This window comes from Terrapene carolina, unplaced genomic scaffold, assembly GCF_002925995.2.
Source record: "Terrapene carolina triunguis isolate 2854851 unplaced genomic scaffold, T_m_triunguis-2.0 Scaffold189, whole genome shotgun sequence".
Taxonomy (NCBI): Eukaryota; Metazoa; Chordata; order Testudines; family Emydidae; genus Terrapene; species Terrapene triunguis.
The window spans coordinates 15,400,031-15,418,856 of record NW_020664540.1 but is presented as its reverse complement, the minus strand read 5'-3'; the positions used below and the strand labels follow the sequence as shown (position 1 = coordinate 15,418,856).

At 41.5% G+C, this 18,826-nt stretch overlaps 1 protein-coding gene across 2 annotated transcripts in view; it reads right to left on the bottom strand.

Annotated features, from left to right (window-relative positions):
* The window catches only part of MAP4K5 (mitogen-activated protein kinase kinase kinase kinase 5), an 80,759-nt gene that overhangs the window by 8,644 nt on the left and 53,289 nt on the right, over nucleotides 1-18,826 (bottom strand). The window contains exons 15-29 of one of the 2 annotated variants that reach the window (XM_026654198.1): nucleotides 17,723-17,781; nucleotides 16,338-16,405; nucleotides 13,226-13,270; nucleotides 12,182-12,224; nucleotides 11,306-11,516; nucleotides 10,424-10,521; nucleotides 10,247-10,288; nucleotides 9,763-9,847; nucleotides 9,595-9,674; nucleotides 7,772-7,832; nucleotides 6,111-6,113; nucleotides 5,912-6,026; nucleotides 5,689-5,747; nucleotides 2,480-2,583; nucleotides 960-1,137 (exon numbers count right to left, since the gene is read on the bottom strand). In XM_026654198.1, coding sequence (XP_026509983.1) covers nucleotides 960-1,137; nucleotides 2,480-2,583; nucleotides 5,689-5,747; nucleotides 5,912-6,026; nucleotides 6,111-6,113; nucleotides 7,772-7,832; nucleotides 9,595-9,674; nucleotides 9,763-9,847; nucleotides 10,247-10,288; nucleotides 10,424-10,521; nucleotides 11,306-11,516; nucleotides 12,182-12,224; nucleotides 13,226-13,270; nucleotides 16,338-16,405; nucleotides 17,723-17,781 — 1,251 coding nt within the window. The remainder of the gene's footprint in view (nucleotides 1-959; nucleotides 1,138-2,479; nucleotides 2,584-5,688; nucleotides 5,748-5,911; nucleotides 6,027-6,110; nucleotides 6,114-7,771; nucleotides 7,833-9,594; nucleotides 9,675-9,762; nucleotides 9,848-10,246; nucleotides 10,289-10,423; nucleotides 10,522-11,305; nucleotides 11,517-12,181; nucleotides 12,225-13,225; nucleotides 13,271-16,337; nucleotides 16,406-17,722; nucleotides 17,782-18,826) is intronic. The other variant, XM_026654199.1, reaches the window with a different exon arrangement.

Here is an 18,826-nt window from a genome sequence, read left to right as displayed (position 1 = left end):
AGTCTTGCCTCTCAAAAAATTGGGCTTTTAAAACAGAAACCATAACTCTGAAGGGACTACTGTCTGCTTGTGACAGCCTGCCAAGAACATATCAAATCCGCTTTAGAGGGTGTTCGCAATAAGGTACAATAGTGAGTGGTGGGGATCAGCACAGGACACTTCCCCCTTGGAGAATTCATGTTTGGAGATGACAATCTAGGAAGCCCTGCGTGACTGATAAGTTAGTATTTAACAGTTTATATAGCTTTAATTCATAAATGAGCTCGCCCACTAGTGCTGTTAAAAAGAAGCCTTTAAATGTGGAAAGATGTGTCTGAATCAGCGTAGCGGAGAAAAAAGTAATCAAGGTAGCAAATAGCTTTTGAAGAGAAAGGAGAACTTTTTCCATGGCATAAATGGGCAACGGATTACAAAAATGGTCTATGTGAGGCCACAAAAGAGAGGCATGCACTTCGCTGAGGGTGTCCAGAGAGGAAAAGGGGGAACAGCACAGAGACTGCCCCCTGGAGGGACATGGACCAAATAACTACACACTGAGCTCTTAGCTGAGTGGGTCATGTTCTGGTTTTCAAACATCCACTTTAATACATGGTGCTTTTAAAATGAAGCCTTTTAAAATGTAAATTAAATTGGAGCTGGGCAGAAAACGGACTTGGAAAGGTCTGACGGACCAGCCTCCTATGTGATGATTAAGTAGAGGGAATGAAGTAATTTTAAACACCAGAAGAGTTCCCCCAACTTTTCTCAGGAAGTGATTTTATATCTTACTACAAAACAGTTATGCTCAGAAGGCCAGAGCACAGAGAGGAAGATGCAATCCAGGCTGGCATGGCACTGCAAGGCCTATATCTAGATATGTATGCGTGCCTCAAAAATTAACTGGAATCAAGCTGGTAGAGAAAGTGTTTCTACATTACTTTAGAATGCAAGGTTCACACACTAGACCTCCAAAACCTTACCTGCTCCAATTTCTGTAAACCATGAAGAAGCAGAGTTCAAGTTGATTGTCTCAAACTGAACTACTTGATTTGGTTCTATGCCCTTACTGATAGCCACACAAACCATGGGGTATTCCTGCTCTGGTATCACTAGCATTTCAAACACATTCAGAGGGGTTGGCAAAGGAAAATCAAAGTGCTGAAAAAAATTAAGATAAATCAAGTTTAGAGGTTACTTTTACCTAGCATGTAGGTAGGCAGCCTAAAAACGGACATGCACAGATAATGAGAGATACTAATGAATATCAGAACATAAGAACGGCCGTACTGGGTCAGACCAAAGGTCCATCTAGTCCAGTATCCTGTCTACTGATAGTGGCCAATGCCAGGTGCTTCAGGGGGAATGAACAGAACAGGTAATCATCAAGTGATCCATCCCCTGTTGCCCGTTCCTAGCTTCTGGCAAACAGAGGCTAGAGACACCATCCCTGCCCATCCTGGCTAATTGCCACTGATGGACCTATCCTCCATGAATTTATCTGGTTCTTCTTTGAACATTGTTATAGTCTTGGTCTTCACAATATCCTCTGGCTAAGAGTTTCACAGGTTGACTGTGCACTGTGTGAAGAAATACTTCCTTTTGTTTTAAACCTGCTGCCTATTAATTTCATTTGGTGACCCCCAATTCTTGTGTTACAAGAAGAAGCAAATAACACTTCCTTATTCCCTTTCTCCACACCAGTCACGATTTTATAGACCTCTATCATATCCCCCCTTAGTTGTCTCTTTTCCAAGCTGAAAAGTACATAAAAGGTTGTTACAAGGAGGAGGGAGAAAATTTGTTGTTCTTAACCTCTGAGGATAGGACAAGAAGCAATGGGCTTAAATTGCAGCAAGGGTGGTTTAGGTTGGACATTAGGAAAAACTTCCTGTCAGAGTGATTAAGCACTGGAATAAATTGCCTAGGGAGGTTGTGGAATCTCCATCACTGGAGATTTTTAAGAGCAGGTTAGACAAACACCTGTCAGGGATGGTCTAGATAATACTTAATCCTGCCTTGAGTGCAGGGGACTGGACTAGATGACCTCTCGAGGTCCCTTCCAGTTGTGTGATTCTAAGTCTCAGTCCTTTTAGTGAGAGTTAGTCTCCTCTCAATTGCCTATGTAATTCAAACTACTACTCACAATCAAGGAGAGTATATGCCCAAAAGAATGGAACATTTCACATAATTCATGCTCTTAGTTTTTGGAGGTCTGCTACTGCTAGCACTGGGTTTGATCCAACATCTTGTGAATCAATGCAAAGAGTTTCATTGATTCCCTCGGGCACTGGATCAGCCCTAGAGCTAGTAAAAGCTTGCAGGGCCAGATTTTCAAGTGCTTAGCATCCACAAACAGGACTAGAAAGGGATGCACTTTCCATCATAAAAACCTGGAATGGTTCACACACTTTCAGAGAGCTTTGTTTATTTCTAATAATAGTTGAATGATTAACATTGTGCAACAGGAAAAGGACATATCTTGTAACTGGGTAAAGCTTACCTTTATTAACATGAATTTCTGCATTGGTTCATACCACTGAAGTAAAACAATTCCAGACTGCAATGCTCCACAAAGGTATTTATGTCCTGTGTATGGATTTCTTACTATTAAACAAAAAAAAACAAAACAGAACAATCCACACATCAAATAGGGTTGGATTTAACAGGCAATCACGTTTCAAGTAAAACTGAAAATTACAGCTATTTTTACAGAGGATTCAAAATTTAAAAAACTAACCTTTTTGACCTTAGGTTTATTATTTGGTGCTGTATTAAAACGTTTGTTCCATTTATTATTGTGTTAACTTCCAAATGAACTAGAGACAAAATTATCTATTTTGCTACATATGAACATAACATAACCTGTGGACTAACTCATGGAATGTTACTGAAGCAAACAGCACACCTGTGCTAGACAAAGATTTGTTTCTAGAGGAGCAAGAGAGAGTCAGGGGCCCGTTGAAATAGAAGGAAGATGAGAACAGCAAATTATAAAAGAGCCAAGAATCTCAACCACATCACCTCTTCCTCTTGTAAAATTTCTCAATGCCCTAGCGTTATTCTTTGTTTGCGTTACTGCAGCACCTTAGAGGCCCCACCTATGACCAGGGCCCATTGTGTTATGCACTGTACGTACACAATGAGAACCTTCACCACATTAGTCAGTGCTGTAATCCTGGCGCTGCTAGTCAATGTCATCCTCACAACAGCGTTCTCTGTTACGGATGCTTTTCCTGATGCTTAGCAACCCCCTTCATCATGCTGACATCAGCAACGGCCACAGCTCCTTTCTTTTCTTTGATCACACAGTCCCATTGTTCAGGAACCGGGGACTGATGACCTTAGCTAGTCTGTGCCTCAGATCCCCATCTGTACAATGGGAATACCAGCCCTTCCCCACCTCACAGGGTGCTGTGAGGATAAATACATTAGAGACAAAAATGCTATACAAGAGCTAGTGCAGTGGCTCTCAAACTTTTTTTTACTGGTGACCCCTTTCACATAGCAAGTCTCTGAGTCCGACCCCCCCTTATAAATTAAAAACACTTTTTTATATATTTAACACCATTATAAATGCTGGAGGCAAAGCGGGGTCTGAGGTGGAGGTTGACAGCTCGCCACCCCCCATGTAATAACCTCGCGCCCCCTGAAGGGTCCTGGCCCACAGTTTGAGAGCCCCTGAGCCAGTGTAACCCACACACCTCCTGGGTGTGGTGTTTTGTCCCATCTACTGGCACCGAGTGGGGGGGGGGGGGGGAGAGAGAGACAGAGAGAGAGACAGAGACAGACAGACACTTAGCTAACAGCCAGTTGGCTTTTAGCTCATGCGGTAGAGGCTCATGCACTAAGCTCCAGAGGTCCCCAGTTCGATCCTGCCCGCTGACCACTGGGGTCTGTCGGCGTTACACTAGGTATTACAGCAGAACCCTGTTTATCTGATCTAATCGGGACCGGGGCCAGATCGGATAATCAAAAATCCAGATATTCCAGAGAATGGGAACATGCAATGCGGCATCGCCATCTAGTGTCCACAGGAGAGATTGCCCGCTTCTGGCCCTGGAGTCCTGGTCATTAGGTTAATGTGGAGAGCAGGATACTGGAGGGTCAGATAAATGGGGTTCCGCTATATTAATAATTGTTTACTAGATGACTCTTTTCTTCCTGCTAATGAAGGCTATTTCCCTGGACAATTACTTATCAAGTACAATCAGAGTACGCATGTGGATTTTAAAGCACTTTCAAATAATGGCTCTTAAACCAGAAACTTTGCTCTCAGGGTAAAAATCTTCCCGCAGGAGCCCTTGGAGAATCAGGGAGAGAGCAGGGAATGTGCACAACACACATTCTCAGAAAGCGCTGAGAGTGGCACTCAAACTCTCAGTCATATTTGGGTTCAATGGCCACAACATGTCACCTTGAGTCAGCCAGTTACTGTGACATCAGGCTGCCTGCAAACACCGGCTTGCAACAGAGCCCCAGTCCAGCTTCACATATACAGGTGAGTCTGGCTTGTCACCTTGGCTTGAGCCACGTTGTAAAGCCAAGTTCTCCCCTAAATACATTTTAAAACACTGCTTCCCCAGAAAGGGCAGAGGGTGCTGATCAGTAGGTGAAACCAATCCCTAGCAGGCAGTATCAATCTGAGGAAGATCAGACCCATAGTTTGAACTCCACGTGTCTGCGTGAGGGAGGCGATATTTTAAGACAACAACATTTTTACAATTCTTAAGTTCCACTGATTTTCAATGACATAAGCTCTTAAGTGCACAAGTCCCTTTGGAAAAATTTACTCCAAAATTAAAAAAAATGTGTGTGTTTATGCAGCACACACAAGGGTTGTAAGCTCGCATGTCAAATACAGCTCAAAGTGATTTTTAATCAGCTGAACTACACCTCCCCCCACCGCATACACCTACAAATAATAACTGGTCCTTTACCATCATGTTTGCTAGTTTTCCATCTTCAACCCATGATGCCCTATGCCACAACCTTACCTTGAATGCGCCACCCTCCTAGGGTCAGAGGATATTTCATCTTTCATGACCAGTCTTTGGCCTCTTTAGTGATGCTTAAGAAGAAGCGTCAGTCAGTGATAGTGGTTACTGACAGGGACACTTGTCCACTTGGACTTGACTAAGACCGACCACCACATTTTTTAATATAGGCCTCTGCCCATCCCACAGGTAGTAGTGACCGTGGTACCACTGACCTGGGCCACACTGACTGGTGATTTGGGGTAAAATACTGGCCCCATTGAAGTCAACAGCAAAACTTCTCTTGACTGCATTGGGGACAGTAGTTCACGTGTGGTAAGGTAAAGCTAGATTTGCAAGGTACATTTTAAGAGGTTCAGTGGGTGATGCATGTTTACGGGCACTGGTCGAGAAAGTTGATGGTAGAAGAACAGTAGGCAGAAAAAGAAGATCTTGGATGGATGTTGTTGTATCCTGGGTGGATCAAAGGACTATTCATCCACAAAGAGATTAGCAGAGGATCGTACCGAATGGACTACTAGGGTTGCAAACCTCCAGTCATGGGGAAGTCACATAAGAAGAAAGTAAAGCTCAGTAATTCATTACCAATCTCCTGAGCTATCCAGGACCCACATTTGTATTATGTTTATGAAGATTAAAAATAAATCTGAGTGCGAACCACTGTTCCAGTAATAAAAACCAAGAAAAAAAATCAGTAGACTGAATGTTCACTCACCTATGCAGCATTTGTGGCATCCTTTTGTATCAGGAATCTTTGTTGTTAAGGCAAACTTCCTGGAATAACAGAGTAAGTTTAACAACACACATCAGTGACCGATATTGAAAGCCTTTTATGTTACTGATTCATACAGACATACATCAGAAGCATTAAGGATAAAGTAGTTTAGAACTTATGTTCATTTTTCAGAATTGTCTAGAAAATAAAGATATTTTTGTACCTTGGTAATATTTTGTCAGGGAACCTATGAGTCTGCATATGAGCAGCAAATCCTGTTTTTTTGGCTTGTTCAAACAAAGCTATTAGGTTATGGGAGTAGAGCTGGAACGTTTTTCCTGTAAGACAGAAAACGGATTTGTATCGTACATACGCACATTAGATAGAGGTAATTTATGGTAAAAATACATAGTGATAATTACCTTCTAAAAAGGCGATCCACAAACATGTCAAAAATAGAAGCCAAGCCAAAATGTAAAGAGAAACAAATCATGATTAAAATGACAGTGCATCAAGTGGGGACATAATTCCACTATTACAGTTAAGGTTTAATAAGAACATTTAAGAAAATGTGTAAAACAAATGCACACACTAAATTCTAGGTTGTTTTTTGATACAACATCAAGGCACTGATGTGACTGTATCAGGCCAGTACACTTTCATTAAATTTATATAAATATATTTAAATATATATTATTAATATTGACATATCAAATTGATATTGATCTATGTACAGATATCTGCAATCACTCAAACACAATGCATACAGCTAAACAATCTTGAAAAAACTTTTATGGCCTATATAACCACCCTCCCATGGCTGGCAGTAGAAGCATTAATTCACACGGGAAACAAATATTTGATAATGGTCTCTTCAATCTAGCAGAGAAGGGTGTAACATGGACCAATGGCTGGAAGTTGAAGCTAGACAAATTTAGACTGGAAATAAGGCATACATTTTTAACAGTGAGGGTAATTAACCACTGGAACAATTTACTAAGGGTCATGGTGGATTCTGTGTCACTGGCAATTTTAAAATCAAGATGGGATGTTTTCCAAAAAGATCTGCTCTAGGAATTCTTTTGGGGAAGTGCTATGAACTGTGTCACAAAGGAAGTCAGACTAGATGATCAGAGTGGTCCTCTCTGGCCTTTGGAACCTATGTGCCACCAGCCTTCTGGAAACCCATCCTGGACTATCATGATATGACTTGGATTACACACAGAATCCTATGTCTAAAAGCCTGATCCTGCAATCCGTCTGCACTCAAAATTAAGATCGGCCTTGGGCATCTGTTCTGGATGCAGAATTCTCTTGTCAGGACAGGAGGGAAAACCCCTTGTTTCAAATCATCTACAGTTAGGACAAATATAATAGATAAGAATGACAAATTCATTATTATTTACATGCGCACGCGCACCTACGTCATTCCTCCGTAACTAAGAACTCTTCTTGTCCTCAATCATACCTATTTTCTGAGTCAGTGGGATGTATGATGAGGATGACTGGGAAGTTCAGAGCCATTAAAGATGGCACCAAACTGCAATGCACCAGGGGAATGATTAGACACTGCAGCTCAATTCTTAGAAGCCCTTTCCACCCCTCCCCAATAGAACTGAATGTTGGCTTGATAGTTATTTTAATAGCGGAACACGGTCCTGAACTTGGAACTGCAATCTCAGAGGCCAAAAGCAGGAAAAATTCAATATCCTTCTCCCGCTCAAACTGGGCCCTTGGCATTACTCAGAACAAGACTTGCATTGTGTGGTCTAATCATCAAACTCCTAACCTTTCAGGGAAAAAACAGTGGGAGGCCTCAGATGCATTTAACCTAGTGTTTACAAGTTTGATTTTATAAGCTTCCAGCCTTACAAACTATGAAAATGTCTTGTGTAAAGCATTTTCAAAGTAAAACTTCCTATATGGAAAAGGAAAACAGAAATACAGGAAACAGCACATTATTCTCTTATTCAATATAATGTTACTGATCTACATGGAGCACACAGGAAAATATCTATAACAAGTGAATGCTTTGTGTATTTTCCCATTATGTACAGTGGCTTTTTTCTTAACATATACATACCTGACAACGACATTAAAGTATTATTGATAACATACAGCCAGGTACACTTTCGGGGAAATAACTAAAGGAAGAAGCAGAAGATATTTCCATGTAACAGAGAGAAACTGAATTAAAAAAGAAATATACATGGGTTAATACTGCTGGGTCCCCTGATCTATTTCCTCAGGCCCTGTTCATGCCCTGCTAATTGCCTCTTGATGAAGTCTTATGACGACGCTGACATTCTCTCGGTCAGGTTCATTCTTCTGTATCCCAGCTGTACCCCTTCTTCCCCTTTCTTTCTAAAACAGCTTCCCCCACCGTTACACCACCAACACCCAATGGGGCGCTTCCATCTTTAATTCTCCACCTTTAATGCGGCTGATTCAGAGATCCCACTTCCACTACCTGCCTCTATCCTTGTAGCTCACCTCCACCCTTCCATGTTTCTTTTCATTCTCAGTTCCTTCTCCAATACCTACTCGGTCTTACCTTCCCCTATGCTTTCAAGCATGTTCTTGTATCCACTAACCCGAGAAAGCCTTCCCTCTGTTGTGACTGTATCAACTTCGAGTTCCTCATTCTTACCATCAGATCCTACCTAATCTTCCTCTCATATCCTTCTGCTTGCCCAGCGCCCCCAAATCATCTGGCCAGACTGCCACTTTGTCTTTCACCCACACTTCGCTTTGTGCCTTCGATCATGCTGCGCCCACGGAACAGCCTCTCTTTTCCGGTCTGCTGAATACCCTCTCTACCTTACCTCCTTCTGACCCACTCAGTGCTAGAATCCGTCCCGTGCTCTCCTCATCAAAGCCCCACATTCTCCTTTTCCTCTACTATCAGCCTGTGTTGTGTTTTATGTCTCTGGGGCAGAGATTCGGTCCTTGCTAGGTTTGGAAAGTGCTGTACAAACCTACAGCTCCATATGACAACAGCACTAGCACCATCTAGACAAACTCTACTCCAGACAGAGGGTTCTTAGCTTTTCCTCCCTCTTCGGACAGTAACAGTAGCAAAGCATAAAAATACCTTACAGTAAGTCTGGCAAAAATTGTCTCCCTCTTAAGGCCTGGAGGCTATTCCCCACTAGATAACTCCAGATAGGCCTAATATGGGGCCTAAACGTATAGCCCCATGAGGCCCAGGCTGAGGGTACAGCAAATCAAAGAAATAAAAAGGACTATTAACATCTTCCTTCCTGGTTGTTTTTAAGTTAGAGGTGACGAGTGAACTAGGGACGTTTGCGTGAGCAATGGGGTGCTTAGCGACAGGAAGCAGTGGGCCAAAGCCAAAGCACAAAAGGAGATGGGGTTTGGAAGGAGAGAAGCAGGCAAGCAGGGGAGAAGCAACAAGGGGAGCTAAAGAAGCAAGGGGACTAGAGGAGGAGCAGCTGGCCAGCCCATAAATATTGACCAGCTGCAGTTGTGCCAGCTGGACTAACCAGCAGCGGGGCTGCAACTGCATATGGGTCATGCACAGCGGAGGAGAGGTGTGCCATCTAGTGGAATCAAGATGGAGAAGGAAGAGGCAGGCTGGGTAGCAAAGGAAAGGAGGCAGGCCAGAGCAGGGGGATGCAGAACCAGTTCTGAGAGAAGAGGGCTTAATACAGGTGGAGGGCTCCATGCTATCCTTTGATCTGAGCATCTCATCCGCACTGTCAAAAAGATTGCCCTGAAAGTCAGGGATTTCTAACGTTAGGACCAATGGAATTTGACTCGATGTGGCCCTGCTTACACAACAAAGCAGAGCATCCCTATCAACCCCCCCGCTAAAAATTACAGTTTTGGTGTTTCGTGGTATCTGTCCATTATATTCTGCCTGTACAAGACACTGATAATTACCTGTTCCATTGTTGCTTCGTGAAGTTCATTCAGATTCAACGTATAAATACCATCTTCAGTTCCAAAGATAATATACTGATCTAAAAAAGGAGAGAAATTGGCTTAATCTGAAAGTACGATACTGGTTTTGTAGCAGGATTTAAAATACAAAGGGGAAAGCGAGCCTACCTTTAGTATCAGGATGTATCCATGATGTTGCACAGTTAATCTTCAAAGGGCAACCATCAAAAACTTTTGAGAAACATGCTCCCATCTAAAAGAAACCCAAATTTAAACCGGAAACAAGTTTGCAATGTAAAGAGTTTATTTTTTAGTCACCTATTTAATTAGATGTCAGACACATGAACAAATTAGCCTTCCTTTCTTCAATCACACAAACCTATTTTAATATCACTTGACGCAAGAAAACCTTCGTCTTCCCCAAGAACACTACAACACATCCTATGAAACTTCTCTGTTTGGCCGAATTTCTACAGAACACCATAGATACAAATCCGGAATAACATGAAAGCTTTTTAGTGGCTGTTACGCTGACAGCAACACTGAATTCTTTTGGTAATAAACTAATTACTAAGAGTATAAAGGCAAAGTAAGCAGATGGATAAATAAAATTGTGCTCCCAGTTATTCCTATTTTAAATGAGATTTCTTACCAGCACCTTTGGCGTCGGCGGTAGACCATTGATTGCTGGCTTCTGTGGGGAAAGAGAAATTGTAAAATGATTCACACTAGTTTAAAATTCTACACCAGACATTCATGTGCGTGTAATCTATACAAATGAAGTCACGTCACTGACCAATATTTAACAGCTACAGTACCAAATACTTACTGGAAAGTCTCTTTTGTCTTTTTTACGTGGCAGCTGGGGGACCTGGTCAGAACCTTCTGCATTCTCCTCAATGAGTTTCAGCATACTATCCCCATTTCCTAAAACAAATCCCACAGGCATTTTAATGCATATCTGATAACCAAAGTAAGTACAAATAATTTTGCTGCCTACATGCCTTGTTCTCTTCTCTGCAACATATATAATTAATCCTAAAGAAGAGGGAGGCACAGTTCTGAAGTAATCGTACATTAATCTCAGCCAGCTGAACCTTTTCAGAGGGAGTTGCGGAAAAGGGGCCAGTCCAGCTGCCCAGTGGCTAGGGCTCTTCACTATCGAGAGAAGCCCGTGTTTGTTGTCATTGCAACCCGCTCAGACCGGCGGATGGGAGCACAGTGGGCCAACACAGGGATGGTACTGATTGGTTGCAAAAGAGATTCCATTCAGCATCTCTGTGCCAGCAGGAAGTTCCCTGACCTAGGCCTTTAGGATATGAACCTCCAGGGCACAGAGAAAGCCCAGCACACGTGAGAAGGAAAGTCATGCTTCAGGAACTACTTCTATTACAATAATGTTTTGCTGAAAGTCAAGTTGGCTCCAAAACATATTTCTTTTTATGGGAAACAAGTCACTTTCTGAAAATGTAATTTAGAGAGACAAGGTGGATGAGGTAATATCTTTTATTGGACCAACTTCTCTTGGCAGAAGGTACAAGCTTTCAAGCTACAGGCACCTGAAGAGTAACTCTGTGCAGCTCAAAAGCTTGTATCTTCCATCAACAGAAGTTGGTCCAGGAAAAGATATTACCTCACCCACCTTGTCTCTCTCATGTCCTGGGACTGACCCAGTTACAATACTGCAAACAATATAAATTAGGTTATTTACCCAAGTCACTGTATCTAGCTGTAAGCAGTCCAGGGCTGCTGAGACTGCTAGTCATACCAATGGGGGACGGCTCAGCTTGAGGCCCACATGTTGGAATGCTCTGTCTCCTATGAGCTGGCGGCGCTCTACACTGTGAATCTGGAAAGTGTTTTATTGTCTGAGACTTCTCATCATCCGCAAGGCTTTCCTCAGGGTAATTGTTTATCCTTGGCTGTAATAAATAAAACAGGTGGGGCTTTATAAAATAAGGTTCATAGATTCAGACTTTAAAGCCAGAAGGGACCATTGTGAACATCATGTCTGACCTCCTGCACACTGCAGGCCACAGACCCTCACCTACCCACTCCTGTAATAGATTCCTAACTTCTGGCTGAGTTACTGAAGTCCTCAAATCATGGTTTAAAGACATATGATGATTTTTCGGAGGCATAAAATTATTACATGCTAGCTTTTATGTAGAAAATGTATCACCATTCTAACAAAGAACGTTGACAGCAGGATAATCTATTATCAGAATTATTCTTTTCTTGATAGATTTTGAAAAATAATGACATAGTGGCAGAAAGAATAATGGTCAACAGGACATACCACACATATACCACGTCCCTTCAAAAGGGAAACTACCTAAAAGCCACTTTTACAAACATATATAGGGCCCAGTGACACCCAGTATAATCACAAAGTTCAACAGGACTGTACAGGGTGTAGGTCAGTGCAAAATATGGCCCATCCTGTGAAGTCCAAGAGCTATGTTTCCCTCCAACTGTTAGTAAATTAGCTTCTAAACTTATGAGCAACTAGAAAGCATCAGGCTGAAGTATTTCATAGAGTGTCATTTATCAGTAAACCCTTCTTTAAAACATGGCAGAAACTTACCTTAGGAGGTAGTGGTGGTGGCCCTGCTCGCTTTAGGGTTGACCTAAAATAAAAAGGTGCAGTAGCATCTCGGTTATTTATACAAGCACAAAACACACAGATAGGTTTGGCTGAAAATATGAAGTCTGTGGAAATAAGATGAGCTATGTGCATAGAATAGATTGTCTTTTCATAGCTTGACACAAAAACGGGTTAAAGCAGACGGACAATACAAAGAGGATCAGAAAAGCAGGTTAATATTTGTTAGTAGTATCTTTTTTTACTTAAATTAACATTACATTATGAAAGAACATAGACAAGTGTGCAGTGAAGACGACTTGAAATTAGCAGGATTAAACAGATGTTAAAGTAGCTATTCCTTTGGGGTGATTACCCCCACTCCCTTAATTCTAACTCTCTTGGTTACTGAAGAAAATCCCTCCTGACAATGAAAATGTTACATTGCTGGATCAGCCAGTAGGTTAGGACACAGAGCAGAGTTCTCCCAAGTTCCTTAAAGTGACAAAAGAAACTGACAGTTGTCTTCTAATAATCATCCTAACACCTACTGAATGTTTGGTTCAAACCACAAAAAACCCATAGCTGTCTGACATGGCTTGCAGTTTTTGCTCAAGAATGATTAAGTACTGGAATAGCAGGGGTGTCGTAGGGCGGGGGGAGAGCCATTGGCAGAGCTCTTAGAGACCCTTGTACATCCCCTGACTGTAGTAGGCCCAGCTCATCATAGTAATATTATCCTCTCATTCTCAACACACAAAATCCCCTTTAAAAAAAAATCAGAAGCTTTCTTGCACACCCCATAATATTTTATTGAGGGCAGGGGAGAGAAGAGAGGATGGTACTTCTATCTATACAGGGCTTTCACATGTTCTCTTGATGCTTGTATACACAGTGAAGGGTGCATTACATTTATGAGTGCCACTAGCCCCTCACCATCATGTGGGATAAATACAACGTTTTCAGAAAAGGGATTTTGCCAGAACCTTAACCGCTTAAAGAAAGAGCTATAGAGAATACAACTGAAAATGAAGGAGGTTCACTCACTCTTCAACATCTTCACTGCCATCGCCAAATTTTGTGAACGGTCCCCTAGGTAAAATGTTCATAAAAATAAGAGGCCCACTCTTAAATTGTATGAAGATCAATGCAGTCAAAATTTGATTACTGATGTACTTCACTTTGACATTATAGTATCTACCAGCCCATCACAAACACAAAAGTACCTTGCTCTTATTCATTGTGTTAAACTCTTTTTTTTTTCTTTTTGACTTTCTTTTCCCCCTTAAACTAAGGAATAGTTATTTATGTTCTCTTATGCTTGGGTATCAGAAACTAGTCTCACACCTCCATCTACTAAGGATATTAAGGCACTGTTGCAATGTCTAATTATGTGCACTAACAAACAACGGGAAATGGAGAAAGTTAGTGAAAAATGGAGGAATATAGTGAAGATTTTCACAGACTGTTTTCTTGTTACACTGTTAAATAGTTTTCTCTGTCAAACCTACTGCAGGGTCAACAGAAAAGTGCAGAAAAGTCAGATTTTTAACCAAACTTTTAGATTTCTGAAAATCACCAACTTTCTAGCTAATTTTACAGAGTAGTAACTTCAGTTTATTTTACAGATATGGTTCTAAATAACACTACATTGTAAACATTCAGTTGCTCAAAATCCATCAACACTAATGCTGCTCATGCACTCAGAGAGAGAACTATTTTGGTGATGGCCTGTTATGATTAGCTAATCTCAATTATGCCAGTGAGCTCAGGGAAGGACAGGCCTTTTTTCTGGAGGTGGAGGTGAGAGTCACAACTTGCCTGTCGCAATTTTATTTTTTTAATAATCAGATGCAGTTTTCTGCAAGGCTAGGGGAACAGGTTGGTAATCAGAATCCACTGGAAAGATACAGTTAGCACAGGGAAACGCTATAGGTTTGTTTGTTTGTTTTTGATAAAATATGGTGGCATCGAAAATTCCGAACAATGGTGGACAGACTCCAATACCACAGTATCCATCTTTCTATGTGCCTAGCTCTCTCACGTCCCCACTAATGAGTACGTTCTGGAAGGTTCCATGAAATGCCATGTCAACAGGAAAAGAAGATTACAGGATCCATTTACATAACTATTGAAGAACAAAAGCATATTAATAAAAACATAGCACTCTGTATACTAATCAATTTCCCTTTGAGCTGCTTCTTCTGAGTGGTCCCAGAACAGCTGCTAATGAAACTATGACTACTGCCCCAGACACTACTGGGGGGGAGGGGGAGAGGAATCAATTACCCCCAAGTCATTACCAGATGTGTGCACTAAAACGTTACTCATGCGTAATGCAGAAAACAGTGCACAAAATATTCATTTTTAAAAAGTTAAATTATAGATTGAGAAAGTATCAAACCAGTTCAATCTTCCCTAAGCACAAATGGCATTTGTCTTGTTTACATAAAACTAACCCGAGTCAGCGTATAAATCAGTGTTATCTCTGGCATGGGCCAAACCACAGAAAAGCAGTCCACCCCCTCTCTCAAGCCAGCCTTTTCTTTACCATTATGGCACTATCCAGAATTCCCTGGCTCAGAAGGGCTAAGCATTTCCTGTTTACCCTTCTGAGAAGGAACTGAATTCCAAGAGAATGCCAGAGAAACTCACTGTCCTGGGACTTTACGACTGCCCCCCTTCCAGTCAGAAGCATCACTTCATAAACATGTATACCCTTGTTACAGCTGTTCATAGCTGCTTTTGATGCAGTTTTATATATACAGCCTACATTATACAAAAAGCCACAGCATTAAGGAATCAAATTCATATCCACGGGTAGTTTTGAAGAGGACACAGAACTCCGAGCTTTCTGGAGTGTGGTCCCACCCCCCCAATCTTGGAGATTCCAGCTGCCCACAGAACAGCTTCGTCAGTAACATGTAAGGCTTTCCAGCTCTAGCTAGCCAGTGTCACGTAAGCAAAACAAGAAAAGGGGGAGGAAAAGGAGTTGTTCCTGTTTCTGGGGAGAAGAGGACAGGCCAGGCCTACAAAACCGCCTTGAATGTTCACTATTGAAGGAGCGAAGATGAGAAGAAAACAGAAAATAAATGGAAGGATAAACTGTCACACATTTAAAACAATGGATTTATTATACTTTGCACGACATGACCGGTTGGATTGCGGAACTGCAACGTTGAAAATGAGCTATATGCTAAAGGTTATCTGCAAAAGTTAAAAACAAAAGCATATTGTGCACTGACTGCCTCCAAATAAAGAAGGGAGCAAGGGATTTTTCAGCCTAGCAGTAATTTAAACTTGCAGAAGAGACGATTTCTAAAATACTCTCTTTGCTGTTTAGCTGGATCATTCAGCTGGTAATACCAAGCCTGCTTATTTTTTGTTGTAACTTCAAAGATCAGCTTTAAAGCAGTTTAGCAGTGTGCAGTAAAAGGAAGCCCTGTGCAGCTACGTGGTCAAATTCAGCCCTAGCTTCAACAGAGTTGTGCTCACTAAATTTCAGGGATACAGTAAGTTGGGATTTAAAATGTTGGGGGGGTAAAAGCTAAATTGTTAACTGACTGTACTGTAGAATACACTGCACCTATAATGGACACATACCACAAACACTTAAGTAAAAATATTTGCAATTTTAAAAAGCCAAATTTTTGAAAGTCAGTTCCTCCTTTACTTACTTGCAAAGACTGCTCGTCAGCATTCTGCATGCGCCTTGCACATGGTGACATCACAACCACTCACCAGTGCAGGGAGTGCTGCAAGGCCAATGCAGAATCCTGAACGGAACCCTTTGACAGGCAAGTAAAACAAAACCTGATTTTAGTTACCATGTTTTGTTTTAATACATACTCTACATATACGACACGTTCCCATAACCGAGCTCCCAAAAAATCACTGATCACAGGGATCAAAACTGCACAGAAGTGATTATCCTTGCCCGGATGAGCTGACCAACTGGATCACAAGAACTGCACTGCAATACTGTATATAACGTGAAGTCCAAATCATTTTTACCTCTATTTTGGCCTGTCTTACTTTATCAAAGGACATAAAAATTAGAATTAATCAGTTCATGGTTTTGAGGTTTTTTTTAAGCACAATTCTGTTTTTCTTTTCACACAATCAAAACTCTGAAAATGCTATTAAATGATGTACGTACTTGCTGCTGCTTCCGCCATCGACAAAAGGATTCCAGTGTGAAGCAAAGTCGGTGCCGGCTGCCACAATCTGAAGATGCAGAAATTTCAGTTCAACAATTTGTATTTAATTGAAAGAAAATATTCTCTAAACATATTTCCATAACATCATGGGGGGCTTGGGAGGTAGAGAACTGCAGAAAATAATCACCCATAAACAGTGGAACTTCAGTTCCAAAGTCCAAATGTTTTTTACAGTCTGATTATTGGGGGGGAAAAAAAATTCCAACCTGGCTTGAAAACAACACCTGGAAATGGCGAAGAGCCCAGGTTCAACAGATGACAAATGACTGGTACAAACTGGATAAGGAGAAAGCTTTTCTCCATGGGTACTGGTGTAACAGATCACTGCTACTCTTGGGGACCATGTTCCCAGAATGAAATCCCATTGTGACTCACGGAACTACAGCTCTCTGAGGGCGGTTACCCCCCACCCTGGCCAGCAGGCATTGCACTGCACTCTTGCTGAACTCCCAGTCCCATCAATGCCTTTTCACCAGTGACTGGTGAAGGAGCTCCTGGTGAATGCTGTTAGTGCAGCACTCGTTAAAGTGACTTTAGACTTGTTAAAAAATTAAAATTTTCCTCGGGAATCAAATCAACCCGCCTCCTGCTGCTGGTCATTAAAAAATTATTGCAAGCTGTTGCTGCTTTATGTAATCGGCTTGGGTCAGTTGCTTCCCCACTAACTTCCCCTTCACGGACGCGGTTAACATCATGAGTGTAGAGGTTTTTTTGTTCAGTGATTAAGCCCCAAAGAGACCAAGCTGGGAAATGGTGCAAATTTTTGCCATGAAAAAGGCCCATCTGGCCAACAGGAATATGGCTTTAAACATCCGGATCCTGATTTTCATAATGCTGAGCACCTGTGTCTCCAACTGAAGTCAGTGGGAGCTTTTGTGACTCAGCACTTATGAAAAACGAGGCCCATTGCCTCCACAGCCGTACTCTACTCCAGACGAACGTGTGCTGGCTGGAGTAAACAGATTACTGCTGAGAGTTAAAACAGCAGCAAGAGGCACACAATGGAGCAACATGGCTGGGCTCTGAGTAACAAAGAGCAGAAAAAATAATATTGGCTGGTAGAGAGATCTAAGGGAATCAAATTCAGAACCTCTTTTCACATTCCTACATTAATTGGTGCATTTCAAGTTGCACATGAGGAAGACCCTCCTCATGAACCATAGAGAGCAATTCATTTTCTTCAGAATGTGGCGACTGTCTGAAAACTGATAGTTGTCTTCTTGTGACTCTTTTTATACTCTGAATACATATTACTTAACAGAGTTAAAGCATAAAACAATGAGGACATTGTGATTATAATAAACGATGGAAAACCAAGTCCTACCATTTCATCCCGAGCTTCTGTTTCTTTCCGTAAGGGAGGCTCAAATTGCAGCTTGTCAACTGCAAAACATCACATTTTCAACTTTAAAACATGTAACATTCTACTGACACCCTCTTATGGCCAGTCTCTTAAAGCAAGCAGCATGCTGTAGCATATAAAAACCCAAAGTGCATACTGCAGTGTTACACAACGCTTCATTTTAACTTGCCTATAAAATTCTAAACTCTTTGAATCACGAACATTTGTTTTTATAGAAGTCTTCAATGTCTAAATATTTGCACTTGCAATGTATTGGTTATGAAACAACCCGCAGAAAATGAAACTGAGAAAATAGCAGTAAGAATCCCCATTTAAAGTAGTCTAAATGCTAATTATTTAGTTTGCGTGGGCACTTCTCCAAACACAGAGAAAGCCAGTTCCTACTTCAAAGGGCTCCAAAATTTCAGCACTTTTCCCCCGCTCCAGCTGAAAGTGACCGAATAGCGTGTCAACACTGCCTGAGCTTAACATACACCATAGTCAGTACAGTACATGTGACCATAATATTTATGGTCACATATCTAATAATATCTACTAATTATTTAGTTTGCAAGGGCACTTTTTCAAACACAGAGCAAGCAAGTTCCTGCTTCAACAGGCACCAAATTTCAGTATTTTCCCCCCACCCATTTGAAAGTGACCCAGTAGCGTCTGAATGCTGCATGGAGCGTAAGGACTTGCACTCCTTTTGAGTTTAACATACACCATATAGTCAGTACAGCAGATGTGACCATAACAAGTGGAGCACCCTCGAGTGGTTAGGATGAGGTTTAGCTGACCATCAATGTGAAAACCAGCATGAAATCAGAGTGGAATCAAATTGCCATCTACTTTTCCATATTTTCCCTCACCAGTGAGGGCCAAGACATCTATGTGTAAGAACATGCTCTTCCCACTATAATAATCAACTTGATCTTCCTGTTTAATGCTTCTATTAAATTATTATTTTTTATGATGCCAGTAGGCATTCAAAGTTTGGCACCACGCCATGGCAGAGAGAGGCTGAGTACAGAAGAAACAATACCCTGGTTTTATAGAAGTGTTTGCATCCTGCAATGACATGAA